The sequence below is a fragment of the Lepidochelys kempii genome, chromosome 13, assembly GCF_965140265.1.
Source record: "Lepidochelys kempii isolate rLepKem1 chromosome 13, rLepKem1.hap2, whole genome shotgun sequence".
In the NCBI taxonomy this organism is placed as follows: Eukaryota; Metazoa; Chordata; order Testudines; family Cheloniidae; genus Lepidochelys; species Lepidochelys kempii.
Genome location: NC_133268.1, coordinates 35,319,719 through 35,335,271, shown reverse-complemented (window position 1 = coordinate 35,335,271; position 15,553 = coordinate 35,319,719). Strand labels below are relative to the sequence as shown.

General features: G+C 47.9%; 1 protein-coding gene and 1 long non-coding RNA gene across 3 annotated transcripts in view; both read left to right on the top strand.

Moving 5' to 3' along the window:
- LOC140896621 (uncharacterized) overlaps positions 1 to 15,553 on the top strand; it is a 58,294-nt gene that overhangs the window by 16,573 nt on the left and 26,168 nt on the right. Inside the window, exon 6 of one of the 2 annotated variants that reach the window (XR_012154590.1) lies at positions 114 to 2,558. The exons of the other annotated variant lie outside the window; for it this stretch is intronic. This is a non-coding gene — a long non-coding RNA (uncharacterized lncRNA). Of the gene's footprint in view, positions 1 to 113; positions 2,559 to 15,553 lie in introns of those variants that run through there. 2 annotated transcript variants of the gene reach the window in all.
- On the top strand, positions 4,511 to 7,529 carry CCNB1IP1 (cyclin B1 interacting protein 1). Its single transcript, XM_073308538.1, has 3 exons — positions 4,511 to 4,807; positions 6,013 to 6,346; positions 7,330 to 7,529. Exons 1-3 carry the CDS (start codon positions 4,511 to 4,513, stop codon positions 7,527 to 7,529), a joined length of 831 nt encoding a protein of 276 aa, XP_073164639.1.

Genomic DNA, 15,553 nt, shown 5'->3' with positions numbered 1-15,553 from the left:
CTGGCTGGGATGATTTAACTGGGAATTGGTCCTGCTTTGAGCAGGGGGTTGGACTAGATGACCTTCTGGGGTCCCTTCCAACCCTGATATTCTATGATTCTATGATTCTCCAGGAAAAGTGGAAAGGACCCTATACCGTCCTGCTGATCTCCCATACAGCGGCAAAGATCAAGGGACACAAGAACTGGATCCATCACTCTCGTCTGAAGGCAGTACCCGCCCCCTCGTCAGCAGAACAGTGGACCGTCCAACCTGCTGACTCCTCATCTAGTGACGATCTCAGGCTAAAGCTACTGTTTAAAAGACACAAATAGCGGGCACCTTAATGCTAAAATGGGCCCACCCAGGTACTGGAGGCCCTGGGTTGGGAAGACTCTGGTGATAATTAATTGGGTAACATTGTTATTCTCTGTATTGGTATTTCCAAACTGTGCATATCGGGAGCATAACTCCTTTGTTTTGCTTGCGCACCATGTTGCTACTTTAACAAACCAGACTGATTGCTGGGTATGTGCTCCAACTCCACTATCCTCCAAAATGGGAATGCCCCTTGACATGCTGCCCTTGAGCCTAGCAGAATTAGCCACCACCAAAGAGCAGGAAAGAATGGACTCGCCGTTCTGGAACAAGACCTCTTTACAGCAAGCCACCTATCAGAACCAGGAGTATTCAGTTGCAGTACTCACTGAGGGAGTGTTATGTTTTACCTGAAACCAATCTGATCATTATGGGCGTCCTGTGGGAAAAAGCTCCTGTGTTATTACACAGTGGGCTGATGGGTATTGGATAAAGACCAAGAGGGGAGGCCAGCAATGTGGGTGTAATGGTTCCTCCCCTTTTAGGGAAACTCTTACAAATAATCTTACCACAAAAAAGGGGTTTGGAAATGTAACTTGCCGTCCAGTTAATATCTCCAATGTAGCAAGCCAATGGTGGGTTTGTAGTGGTCCCTATGGTGAGTGTAATTTGAATGGCACAATTAGAAATGCCCCCACTTGTACCCAATCAGGAGGATGGGATGCCCCCCTAGGGGCATATGAACTGTTTGGAAAAGCAGCCTTAAATATCCCAGGAATCCCCTTAAGAAACAGTCCTTACTGGGCCCTACAGGGTCACTATTTTGTATGTGGCCGAAAGGCTTACAAGGTGCTGCCAGCCAACTGGACAGGTAGCTGTTATATAGCTCATGGAGTTCCTCATCTTTCCATAACTGCCACACTGCCCAAAGGAAAGATTAGAAATGCCCGAGACACCTCTGTTGAGTCACGAGAAAAGACCCTGCGGCGACTGACTAAGGCATTGGAGGGCAATATGAAGAATTCCCTCACAACCAAGAAGCTTGTAGGGTGTTCTGTACTGGGAATAGTGCCACTGTTTACCGGACCAGCCATGGCATGCATAGGCCGCTATACTATAAGGCTGCAAAAGGTACTTGAGAAAGTGGCCTTAGAGTTAGAGGACTCGGTTAGTGATTTAGGGTCAGCAGTAAAAACATTAAATAAAGAGGTACAGCAGCTCAGGACATTTTCCCTCCAAAACAGGCTGGCTTTGGACTATCTCTTGGCATCCCAAGGAGGGGTTTGTGCCCTCATCGGGCCCCGATGTTGTGTATATGTAAATGATAGCAGTTATGAGATCTATGAAAAGGTGGTACAGGCTGAGGCCCATGCCCGAACCGGAGCACAGGTTGCTTATACTGCCCCAGAGAACGATTGGTTGCAAACCTTGTTTTCAGGCTGGGGTTTGTCGTCTTGGCTTGGAGGTTTATTTAGCCTGCTATTGAAACTTCTCTTTCCTGTATTGCTTGTATTACTGGTATTATGCTGTGCAGTATCATGTGTTAGGGCCCTTTTGCAAAAGTTAATAAGTCACTCTCTTCAGGCTATTACAAAGTGCTTATGCAAAGTCCTATTGTAAAGAAATAAGTAGCCCAAGTGAGAAAACTCAGAGCCAAGGTTGTTGAGTGTTCTCAAAGGGGGGAGTTGTTGGGGACACTGGGGCATGGCCACTAGGTAACTCGAGGGGATGGAAGACCACGAGTGTCGATGAAGCCCCCTCGCACTAGGCCCAGGTGTCCTTGGCCCCCCCTCCTGGCTGGAGGCACTCGCAGCAGCTCTGCGTACTAGGCCCAAGTGTCCTTGGTACCCCTGCCTGGAGGCACACACAGCAGTTATGCTGAGAATCTGCAACAATATGTTGCAGAGTCAGACTGCCTGAAACTAAGCAAGGCCAAACAGGGGAGATATGGAAGAACAATGCTGAATAAAGCAGCTTTATGTATAGTTTAACAAATGATACAGAGAATCAGGGAACTAGCTGGGAACTGGATTGGCTGGCTATATGGATACTTGGGGCAGCTTGCTATTGGATAAGTATGCTGGGAAAAAGGATGTATAAAAGCCTGTGTAACTTCCTGCTCTGTGTGCAGGATTTGAGATTTTATTCTCCCTCTACCTTTTTGCAGCTGCAAATAAACTTTTCTGCTTCTCCACCCCGTTGTGATTATTGGGTGTAGCACACCGGGTAACGAACCAACTCAAGCTGTTGTTCAGCCTCTCGGCACTGGGTGCCGGCAACAACGTGGAAGGGGAGCAAGCATGTAGGTGCTCTGTTGAAGTGGGGCTTGGGTGCCAGCTCAGCAGCACTCTCTGCACAGGGGGCTGCCTGTCTGTGCTTGTCAGCAGGGAAGGTTGCATGCTGCTGGGGCTCAGTTTGCCATATCATGCCCCCTCCCCCGCACCTGTCACCCTCTTCCCACAGTGACTGGGCAGAAGCCAGGGAGGAACTTTCGGACCAAACCATTTCCGTAGAAGGGGATTATTTTGTTTAAACAGCAAACTGAGACACTTTGGCACGTTTTGGGATACCAGCCTCTAGCTAAAGTATTTTGCAGCAAATTCTGAAGAGCTAGATGGATTTTGCGCACCTGCTCCTCTTCCCCCCTTTTCTACAATGGTACATCCCACTCCTCCGCCCCCTCCCGTCCTCCTACAAAGGACATTTTGGGCAGCTGACAGGAGGAGCTGCCATTGGCGGGTGCGAGGGGGAGGGAGTGGGGGTGGGGCCGCAATGCTCCTGGGCGAGGGGGAAGTGCAGTGAAGCAGCGGCGCACGCGCAGAGGCCTTACCCGCCAAGGGCAGTTGCTCGTTTTCCCGCCACTTTCTGCCTCCAACCGCTTTTAACTGCTGTGTGGTTTAAAAAAGCCGGTTTAATGAGAGACTAGCCCCCATATTATTTGGGGTGATACTAACTCTGCCCCATGTCAGTCTTGCCACCAAATATCAACGTGTGTGAAATTCACCTCACGCGGCGCTAAGGTACAGCCACCATTTTGTGAGGGGCCATTTGTGACTCAGTGGCGCTGTCAAACCCAATGGAGCAACCCCCCGTCTACCCTATACACACACACGCTCCTAAAATCACCAGGGGCCTTACCCACAAACCCCCATTGTGTCAAATCAAGGATGAGCGAGGTACCCGTTTTGGTGCATGGCATGCTTACACTATGCCAAATTTGGCGATGTTGGCTCATGCCAAGCCATTGTAGATGGATGCCCTAAAGAGGCCACTTCATGGACCAAGAAAGACACTGGTGTCACATTAACAGACACAAGTCCCAATATTGCCATGGGATGAAACCCTGTTGGACATATAAAAATCCACCATATGGACTCATGCCTGTAATCCACTGGCAAACACCAAATGCTCAACAGGAGGAAAACATTGTCTCCCAGCCACCTTGACAGAAGAGGGGATAGAAACTAAGAGTCCTTACCCCTAAGCTCCATTTCTCTCCTACACTTGGAATAGAACCCAGGAGTCCTAACTGAGCCCCACCCTGCTCTAACACCTTGGTATTAGTACAGGCTAAACCTGCATTGGTACACTACAGCAAAGGCTCTCAACCTTTGCAGATTACTGTACCCCTTTCAGGAGTCCGATTTGTCCTGCATATCCTCAAGTGTCACCGCACTTATAAACTCCTTGTGTACAAAATCAACTAAAAATACAAAAGTGTCACAGCATGCTATTACTGAAAAAATGGGGAGGAGAATTGACGCTTAGGTTAGTTCAAAGGCTATTTGGGGAAACTCTGTGTCCATTTTAGTGGCCAAATGGGGGATTTTGGTTGCCACCACTTTTGAAAATTGGGTCATTTTCTCATCACAGAGGCAAGAGGCTTCTATCTAACTATCTAAATGGTTATCTATCTAAACTATCTAAATGGGCTTCTATCTAAATATCTAACTGGTTATTTTGATGTTGCATAAAAGTGTCAGTGTTTCCTCTTCAGACTATAGAATGGAATTTTCAAAGCAGCCTAAGGGAATTAGATGCCTGAATCCCATAATTCCATGGGAGTTGGACACCTAACTCTCTTAAGCCCCTTTGAGAATCCCAGCCTGCATATTTATTTTGCTCTATAGGTTTGCCGTGTTGAGTGGCAGATTCTCGTCCACCAGGTGGTGTATGTTTTGGAGGCAAGACCGTTGCTGTTGGCTCCATTAAAATGTCCATGTGTGAGGACATGTTGCTGTGCAATTACCGCAAGTGCCGTGTCAAGCTCTCCGGCTACGCCTGGGTCACAGCTTGTTCACACATCTTCTGCGACCAGCACGGCAGTGGGGAATTCAGCCGTTCACCAGCAGTCTGTCCCGCCTGCAACAGCACCCTCTCTGGCAAGCTGGACATTGTTCGCACTGAGCTAAGTCCCTCTGAGGAATACAAGGCCATGGTGTTGGCTGGACTGCGACCAGAGATTGTGCTGGACATCAGCTCCCGCGCATTGGCCTTCTGGACATACCAGGTAAACCCATCTCAGATGATGTCCTAAATTAGGTAGATACCTTCAAATCTGTCTTTGAAAATATAATTGGGAAGAGATTTTGTTTACTAAAGAAATGAAAGAGCCAATAATCAGTCTTTATGGATATCTATATATCATATGTGGAGGGCAGAATTGACACCTAGGTGATTCCAAAGGGCCACCATGTTATATTTTTTGGCCTGAAAATGTGGAAAGAAACCAAAGGGAATGGAATAGGATTAAGGAATCATAAAATATCAGTATTGGAAGGGACCTCAGAAGGTCATCTAGTCCAACCCCCTGCTCAAAGCAGGACTGATCCCCAATTTTTGGCCCAGATCCCTAAATGGCCCCCTCAAGGATTGAACTCACAACCGTGAGTTTAATAGGCTAATACTCAAACCACTGAGCTATCCCTTCCTGACCCCCTGCATTGTTTGATTTTGTCGTGTGGCCTACGGACCACTGAGACGGTTGCCACTCACCCTCTGGTTCAGAATCACCAGTGTGGCATTTGCACTTCTCCCTCCCTCCTTCTCTATTCAACAGTCAGTATAAAACGTTATTGCTCTGTTAGCCATGCCGTTCTTTCTCATCTGTCACTGTGGAAGGTTCCCTCCATGTTTGCTGATGATTTTTGTTACACGTTCCTCCTTTCTTTCCTCTCACCACAACAGTGTAAAAGCACCTCACAAGCATTCATGAATTATCCTCAACCCCTATGAGCAGTAGGCCAGTATTACTATCTCCATTTCACATGTAGGGAACTGAGGTATAGACATTAAAGCAACATAAGTGTCCACTCATTTTTAGGTGCCTCACGTTTGAATACTCAACATGAGAGCCATATGACCTGATTTTCTGAGATGTTGTGCACCCCACAGCTCTTATCAACTTCAGCTGGTGTGTGGAGTGCTCAGTACATCTGAAAATCAGTCTATAGGTGTCTTATGTTGGCCAGCTTAATTAGTGGTCCCTATTGAGAATATTGACTTAAGTGACTTATCCAAAGTCACTAGTCTGGAGCAGCAGTGGGAACTGAACCCAGATTTCCTAAGTCCCAGTCCAGTGCTTTAACTCCAGACCATCCTTCCTTTGTTGCACTGTAGTCATGCCACTATATCTCAAATAGAGTGACTTGACTTTCCTCTGACAATCAGTGGTCAAAGAAGCCTGTCACACCTGCCATAATCTCCGCATTGCAGGTTCATCAGGAGCGCCTGTACCAGGAATACACCTACAGCAAGGCCGAGGGACACCTGAAGCAGATGGAGAAGGTGTACACTCAGCAGCTGCAGAGCAAGGACATGGAACTGACTTCTATGAAGAGTGAGGTCTCCTCCCTGAAGAAGGTGCTGGAGGAATACAAGAAGAAGTTCAGCGAGCTCTCGGAGAAGCTCATGGAGCGCAACCGCCAATACCAGAAGCTCCAGGGCCTCTATGACAGCCTCCGCCTGCGCAACATTGCCATGGCTAATCAGGAGGCTGCCCACGAGCCTCCCATGATGCCTCAGCCTGTGGTCTTTGGCTTCCCATTGGGTAAGACCTGTGGGGGGGTTCTCATTCCACTACTCACAGAGAACGCAAAAGCTGGCATAAGGAGTCACTACACTGACACTGTTAGTGGAGGGGACAAGGATTTAGTGGGCTAGAAAGACTGAACTTTTCTTCCATGCCATAGGGCTGGAGGAGGCACATATGTGTGTGTATGTGTTTGGAGGAGGAGGACTTCACACAGAGCAGTCAGTCTCCAAATGCTACCATATCAGCAACTTCCGAATGCTGTGAAATATTTGATTAGACACTTTTGTGTGAGACAAGTTGATAGGGTCCCAGCAGGGACAGTTGTCCACCTTACAAACCTCTCTCACACTAACAGGCCCCCTCCTTGGCAGCCTCTGCAGAGATGCCAAGGACTGAATGGGCCACGGAGATTAAGCTCCTTTTCCGCCCCCTTAGAGAGATTTCTCCAGAAAATGGGTTAATTCATGTTCTGAATCCCAAAGCTTTGAACATCCCTTGTAACTTCTCCAACCTTAGCTAGCAGTGTGGTGTCACCAACCCATAAACTTTACTGTGAGTCTCTGGATATTTGATGTGTTTTAAAAAAAGGATAAGTTTCTCATGGTTGCACAGAAAAGAGGGAAATTGTGACCAATAAATGCTACAGAACCAGAAGGAAAATTTCTATAGAACCTCATGATTTTGTAAGCAAATCTCATGAATTTTGGGGACTGGACTCTTGAGCATTGGCATTTGTCTCTCTCTAGTGGCTGCTATCTTACCATCAAAAGGTTTACGAATCCAGGCTAGTGAATTAAGGCTTAAGTGAGTCAGGCCTACAAATCCCATCATTTCCTGTGACAATCCCAACCTTCGCTTAAATCAAGCTGTGGCCACTCATGGTCTTAAATTTGGAGATTCTATGTTCAATCCCCAGATTGTCTCACTAGTGTAGTCACTAATGTGTATCCTAATAGAGAATCCAGCATCTAACTGACCTTGTAACTCCCCTTTCCTAGGTAATGCTGCCAGGTTCCCCGGGGACACCACGCCGGTCCGGGGCAGGTGTGGGGAGGGAGACTTCCACTTCAAACCCTTCTTTGCCACATCCCCACCTGCGGGAGAATCTGGCAACAGCTTCTTCACCTTCTCCTCTCCCAGCAATGAGCTGGAGCCTCACCCTGGAGCCAGCAGGACCTACAAGATGAAGAGGATGTAACTGGTAATGCACCTTTCACACCTGCCTCTTGGAAATTTAGCCCATATGTCGGTGGGGGAAAGAGCAAAAATGCTTATTGTCTGGGGCTGGGATTCTCCTCAGACTTGGGCTATTTCTTTTAGGTATTGTAATGTAATCACCCTCTGATTGTCACCTGCAGATTGTCTTGCCCTCTCATCCTAGTCTGTAATGTCCTGTCACTTCTGATTGTCAATTTCATTGTCACAACCTCTCACCAACAGACTGTTGCCCTCATACTGTAAACCTCTCTCACCCTTGGATTGTCCCTCTCAGACTGTAAAATTGACACCCTCTGACAGTAGTATCCCATCACTCTTGGACCAAGATGATCCTCAAAGACACCTAAATACCTTTGAGGATCTGGGCCTGCTTCCATTGTACTCTGCTTCATGGTTTACACATTTATCACTGTTGTCTCTGTGTGTGAGAGAATGTATTTGTGTGTGTGAGTTTGTCTCTAAGTGTGTACCCTGTTGTGTGTGTTTGCCTCCGTGTATGTATGTGGGTCAAACTATTCATGGATGTGTTTGTACAAGTCTAGATAGTTGTGTGTTGTCAGTGTGTATAAATCAATGTGTGTTTAAATCTGTGTGTACACAGCTGTGTCTTTTGCTTTTGTGTGTGCATGCAGACATACATGTGGGTAGGTGCCTCTTGCTGTGTGTGTATCTCTAAATGTCATAGAGTGCATAGCTCTATGGGTGTGTACATGCATAGCTTTGTGTAGGTGTGTTTTTGCTTCTATATCTATGCTTGTGTTTGTGTGTTTCTTGGTGTTATCCAGTGTGTTCCATTGGGTACATTCCATTCCATCCTACCTTTGCAGTTATTTCTCCCCCACTTAAAGTTCATCCGTGTTAATTTCACATTCATTATTTACTCCTCACTTTCACCAGGATTTAAAATCTTTCAGCCCCGCAATGGGAGAAGCAGGGTCAGTTTTGACATCTCACAGCCAATGGATTTGTGCACTGTATAAAGTCACCTCTGTAAATAGGTTGTTCACCCTCTTAAAAATAATATTAGCAAAAAAAGAAAGGGGAAAAAAATGATGTTTTGCATCTTGGTTTCTAGTTGGATCAAGGATCTCTGCAGCAGGGGAGGCGGGCAGCACAGGTAGGGTGGGTTGTGTGAGATAAGGGAAGGATCACAGGAGGGAGGGAGGTGGGTGGCTTGGGGAGCACATGCCAGGTTGCAGGGGAGTGGATGTAAATCAGGGGGAGGTGAATGGCAGGGTGTGCACAACCTGGGGTTACCAGGTGTCCAGTTTTCAGAGGAACAGCCGTGTTAGTCTGTATTCGCAAAAAGAAAAGGAGTACTTGTGGCACCTTAGAGACTAACCAATTTATTTGAGCATGAGCTTTCGTGAGCTACAGCTCACTTCATCAGGTGTCCAGTGTTCGACCAGAAAATCTGGTCTGACAGTGTCCAGTCTGAAAACACAGATCAGACTCCAAGAGTCCAGTTACCACCTGCAGGGGCACCAGAACAGCTGGGGCCAAGGATGCGGGCTGGGGGGCAGGGAGGCGCTGCAAGGGGATCAAGGCACAGAGCCAGCAGCGGGGAACAGCAGCCAGCAGCCATGCCCCCCATTACTTCCCACAGTGCATGCCCATGACAGAGTCTCCCTCTCCAGCAGACCACATCCTCTAGTGGCAGCAGCATCAGCCCTGCTGCCAGATCCTGCTTTGCACAGGCGAGTGGCCGGGGCAGAACGCGTTTCCCCCCCTTCCCCCCTCCCCCCAGCCTCCATGGCGCTCAGGGGAGACTGCAGGGAAGGGGGTTCCCGCTCAGCCCCAGTGGGAGGATCCCTGCTCCCCAAGGTGGAGGGGCTCTGCTGGCCCCCCTGGTGGTGGGAGAGGGCTGCAAGTAGCATTTCACTTTGCTGCCAACCCCCTCCCACCCTCCACATACACAGCCCAGAACCAAGGTGTACCCAGCCAGCCCCTTCAGCGGCTGGCTCTGAGCCTAACTCTCCTTCTCGGGCATGTACCCCGCCCCCTCCCTGCAGGACCTAGAGCCAACTCCCCTCCCAGGAGAAACACGGAGACCATAATCCGCCCCCACCTCCGGATTCCAACACAGTGGAATTACTATATGCTGCATCGTCACCTCTTATGTATATGTGTGTTGGGGGTGGGGGGGGAGGGGGCGCTGGAGGTTTAGCTCAGTAGAGTCAGTATCTCTATTTCTCCCTACATTTTTCCCCACAATCATGTCTTAAAGAGGGTCCTCAATACCCCCTGCTTTGTTGGGGTTATTATGGGAATTGCCTAGTTGAGCTGTGGAACTTTTTCTCTGTACAGCACAGAGATCTCTGTGGAGAGGAATGTTTCACCTAATCTAAATGTGATTTTGGTGAAGGTAAGGTTAAGATTGAAAGAGGGGGTAGGAAACATGCCACTTTCTGCAATAATTCCTGCTTTGGGGTTTAGGTGTTTTTGTTTTGATTGGAGAGGAGAGGAGTATGGGGGGGTAGAACCTTGGGGAGGAGGTAGAGCCTCAGGGGGAGTGGGCGGAGGCAGGGGTGTACTGTTTTCAGAAATTGGAAAGTTGGCAGCCCTAGGTGGGCAGCGCAGCCTGGGGTAGGGTCATATCAGAGAGCTTATTCCTTTACTCTCCCACTTCCCTCTCGCATGAACAGAGAGCAACAATACCCGAAGTCTGAAGGTGCAAACAATTCAATGTTTATTGTGGTGAACTTCCAGCAAGCTTAAATCCAAGTTCCTTTTTCCTCATTTTCGAATCCCAACTTACTTCCTGTTTGCCCCTAATTTATATATTAATATTCTTAGCTATACCTTAACCAATCATTCTACTGAAATTTACCTAACCAATCCTAACATATAACATGATTATGTAACCAATTATATCCCACCACCTTAATTAGTTTACACCCAGCAAAATTAATTATACAGCAGACAGAAACAATCACAGAACCAGACAGAGACCATGCAAACAAACAGTAGCAAAGTGGGAACTATAATGACAAAACAATACAGAAGTGAGGATTTCACAACTACATCCCAGCTGTGTCTGTTGATCAGTGAACTCTTACCAGACAGAAAACTATCAACCTAAATTTCCTTTTACATGTTCTAGGCTCTTCCCTTTCTCTGGAGGTGATAGATTGGATCACCTTCCGAACAGCCCTATATTGACTAGTTTGGAATGTGAGGATGTGACGAAATGCTTCCCAGCTTATGGCTGCCTCTGCTGGTTGGCTAAAGGCCTTAGCCTAAGAACAGGGCCTCAGACTGTCACAGTGAGAGAAGGCCCTTACACAGATTCTTTGTATACCTCTATTACTAGCTAAATGATAAACATATACCTAAATTCTTAGAGTATAGGCCTTTACAGACAGGCCTGAATATCTATATCCTAACACATCATACCTGCTAATATTTCAAGTGGCTGAAGTTGGATGGGTGCTGCTTACAGGGGAAAGGAGGCCTGGGGATGTGGGGGCTAGGTGCTGCCTGGGGGTGGGAGCTCCCCCCAGAGCGGGTGGGTGGCTGGTGGGGTGGGGTGGGGAGGTTGCAGGGGAACTGCATACTTCCCTACAGTGACAACTCCTGTCCTGTGGGGGATGGCTGGGCTAGGCTTCTCGGTCCAGGTGTTGTGCTCTGGCTCCTGCTGTATGGAGTCACGGCAATGTTCATGTTTGGCCTGGCTGTGTCCCCACTCCCCCGTCGACGGGGCCAGGCTAAATATGAGCATTGGTTCCATGACACTACACCCCATATTCATCATGAGGGGATGATTATCATATAAAAAGACATAATTACGATCTTGGCTGTAGCCTCTCTGTTGTTGTTGGTTCATGCAGCGGTTGGTCAGCCTGCATGTAACGGAGTGTCCCTGCCTGTTCAAATGCTGGTGAGAGTGTATATCTGGGAGTGGTCTACAGCTTGTCATAGCAGCATAGTGTAAGAGGGAGCCCAGGCTGGTGGGTCAGAGGGCTCAGTGGCACCCCAGAGGGAACTCATCACAGCTTCAACCCCATGCACCAGGAGTTAGGGCACAACGCCTGGAGCGGGAAACTGAGCCCAGCAAGCCCCACAGGACAGGAGCTGCTTCAAATGGGACATGGGGGTAGGTGTCAAAGCAGGACAGTCCCACAAAACCCAGGACTGTTGGGAGGTCTGTAGGGCTGCCACCTCTGAGATACAAAAACATGGGACAGCTGCAATGGTCCTGAGACCGTCACACTGGACAGCTGGCAGCATGTACCAGGCTCCCAGACCGTTGGCGTTGACCACAAGTTACCTTGGCCTATTATCACAGAATAGTTCAGGGGGAGCTAGTCGTGAACTGACTTTTACAGGCCAGGCTGGCTTGCAGCCACTCAACTGGATAAACAAGTAAAGAGAGAAGGAAGGCCAGAGAGTGTTGAGTGTGGGAATAGAGTGCAATAGTGTTTCCTGCCAGAGTTTGCTTGTGGGTGAATACAACACACCCCCACCCCCACCCCCGAGAAAGAGATGGTGATAAAAATGACTATGTAAATTGCTTTAGATGAACAGTCTCACCTGCAGACCCTGGTCTTGTGGGTGCCCAGGAATTCCCCACGTTGGAGCAGCGCTTGCTACGAGCCCTCAAGGACAAGGCTGGAAGGTCCGGGACTGTCCATAGCAGAAGGAGCGTAAGCATTGATTCTTGCTTGCTTGGTAGAAAGCACGTATTTAGTAACACATGAAGGCTTATTATACTTTGGCAATAAAACCGGTTATACTTACACACCTGGTGTGGCTTCATTGAGTGTATCTGAACCCCCCCCCCCCCCCCCCATATTTTGGCTCGACACAGAGAGACTTCCCAGGGGAGCTATGAAGGGATGATCCTGGGAAAAAATGGGCAGGTGGCAACCCTAGCAGGGCATGGAATTAAAAAGGGATCCCAGGAGGGGTTGTGTGTGTATGGGGGGAAGGAATGCAGGGGCTGTGTAGGATGTTCCAATACAGGAGCTGTGGGTGGGAGGGAGAAATCAGGGCTGTGTGTGTGTGCGTGCAGAGCAATGCAGGGACTGTGTGGGGAGTGCAGGAGCTGTGTGTGTTCAGAGCAATGCAGGGATTGTGGGGGAGTGCAGTGCAGGAGCTCGCTCTGCGTGCAGAGCAATGAAGGGACTGTGGAGGGGGTGTGTGCAGTGCAGGAGCTGGGTGCATGTGTGCAAAACAGTGCAGGGGCTGTATTTGTGTGTGTGTGTGGGGGGGAGGGGGTGTTCTGCCCTCAGACACCAGAGTCCTTGGGAGTCACTGACAACAAAGTTTGCAGCATAAACAAGTTTCCAGGTGCTGTTCATTAGTTGAGGCTCCTAAGGGCACCCAGACAAGCAGCCATCAAAGGTTGGGGAGGGAATTGGGGTCAAGTATTGGCACCATCAGCATGGCTGGCTGAGCTCCTCTGCAGGGCTTTTCTTTCACCGGTTCAAAGGCAGGAGTGTGTTGCCATCCCCAGATTACAAACTGGGAAACAGAACTCTTTCTAATAGCCATTTACTAGCAGGTGGTGTGTGTGAGATGGAGGCTTTACGGAGTAGAAAGCTACTTCACTGCCTTGCCCTGTTTGCTTTTCTTTTTCAATAGCCTTCTCCCTAGGGCAAAGCATGCAGATGCTCTGTAAGGACAGAAAATCGCTTGTTTCATAGTAAATCTACAAATATGTGGCCAGAAATCCTCCTTATTTAGTATAATATGGAAACTGACCCTTGAAATTAAAATGAAGACACTGGGTTTGATTGTCAGTTATTTCTGCCTCCAGTAATATAGCTTCCAGGTGGTTAAAAAAGCCCCGCCCCCGCGAAAGACAAAAGTTTTGCCAATGCAAGAGGCAATGTGAACGTGGCTTTGTCGCGCCTGCCAACAGAGCTTATGTCACTCGCAGGGCTGACAAAATACCGCAAAAAAGTGTTCACACACACTGACTTTTAGCGACAAGGCTGTGTCGACACAGCCTTGTCACTAAAAGCTGCATAGTGTAGAAAAGTCCTCAGTGTCTCTTTGGGTGGGGGAAGCAGAGGAGAACCTCGATGATGTCACTCCCCTGCCTTATATAGTTCTTGTGTAGGCAGGAACCCTTTGTCTCCCAGTGGAAGAACATTGGCATTCCAAGTGGTGGGTCCAGTACCAGGTGACTCAGACCCATGTTTCTGCAGGGCTGTGGCAGCCATACTTCGCAGGCTTTCTGGAGAGTCCACAGGAAGACTGAACTCTTTCAAAAAGAAAAGGAGGACTTGTGGCACCTTAGAGACTAACCAATTTATTTGAGCATAAGCTCACGAAAGCTTATGCTCAAATAAATTGGTTAGTCTCTAAGGTGCCACAAGTCCTCCTTTTCTTTTTGCGAATACAGACTAACATGGCTGCTACTCTGAAACCTGAACTCTTTCACAGTCCACTGTCATTGCTAATGGCCCATTAGCCCTGTCTGGCTTTTCTATTGTTGTACCTGAAGGGCTGGTTGCGGTGACACCCAAAGTAACATATTTGAAATACAGATAAATAGTTTATATTCCTAAACTTTGGATACAGAAATTATACAGGCATACATATTGGATAATCACATTCAGTAAATCATAACCTTTCCAATGATACCTCACATGAGCCACCTTGCATAAAGTATATCTCAGTTATGTCATTCATATCATAAGCATATTTTCACAAAGAATCTGGAGTAAAATGTCACAGCCTCCATCACACACACCACCTGCTAGTAAACGGCTATTAGAAAAAATGAGGAGTCCTTGTGGCACACTAACAAATGTATTTGGGCATAAGCTTTCGTGAGCTAGAAGCTTATGCTCAAATAAATTTGTTAGTCTCTAAATTGCCACAAGGACTCCTTGTTTCTGCTGATACAGATTAACACAGCTACCACTCTGAAGGCTATTAGAAAGAGTTCTCGGTTTCCCAGTTTCTAATCCAGGGATGACAACACACTCCTGCCTTTGAACCTGTGAAGGAAAAGCCCCGCAGAGGAACTCAGCGAGCCATGCTGATGCCAACACTTGACCCCAATTCCCCACCACGCCTTTGAGGACTGCTTGTCTTGGTGCAATTAGGAGCTGTCATAAATATAAAGGGGAGGGTAACAACCTTTATGTATGCAGTAATATAAAATCCCTCTTGGCCAGAGGTACAGAATCACTTACCTGGAAGCAGTTAATCAGTTCAATTAACCTAGTTGGCATCTGACCAGAAGGACCAATGGGGAAAGAAGATACTTTCAAATCTGGAGGGGGGGAGAGGGTTGTTTTGTGCTCTTTTGTGTGCGTTCCTTCTTGAAACAGAGAGAGTCCAAGCAGGTAATCCAGATCCTACTAAAATGATAGTAGGCCAAGAAGGCCAATGGCATTTTGGGATGTATAAGTAGGGGCATAGCGAGCAGATCGAGGGACGTGATCGTTCCCCTCTATTCGACATTGGTGAGGCCTCATCTGGAGTACTGTGTCCAGTTTTGGGCCCCACACTACAAGAAGGATGTGGATAAATTGGAGAGAGTCCAGCGAAGGGCAACAAAAATGATTAGGGGTCTAGAACACATGACTTATGAGGAGAGGCTGAGGGAGCTGGGATTGTTTAGCCTGCAGAAGAGAAGATTGAGGGGGGATTTGATAGCTGCTTTCAACTACCTGAAAGGGGGTTCCAAGGAGGATGGCTCTAGACTGTTCTCAATGGTAGCAGATGACAGAACGAGGAGTAATGGTCTCAAGTTGCAGTAGGGGAGGTTTAGATTGGATATTAGGAAAAACTTTTTCACTAAGAGGGTGGTGAAACACTGGAATGCGTTACCTAGGGAGGTGGTAGAATCTCCTTCCTTAGAGGTTTTTAAGGTCAGGCTTGACAAAGCCCTGGCTAGGATGATTTAACTGGGAATTGGTCCTGCTTCGAGCAGGGGGTTGGACTAGATGACCTTCTGGGGTCCCTTCCAACCCTGATATTCTATGATTCTATGATTCTATGATACCTCTAAAATTCCAGAAATTGTAAGTAATAGCAAGGAAA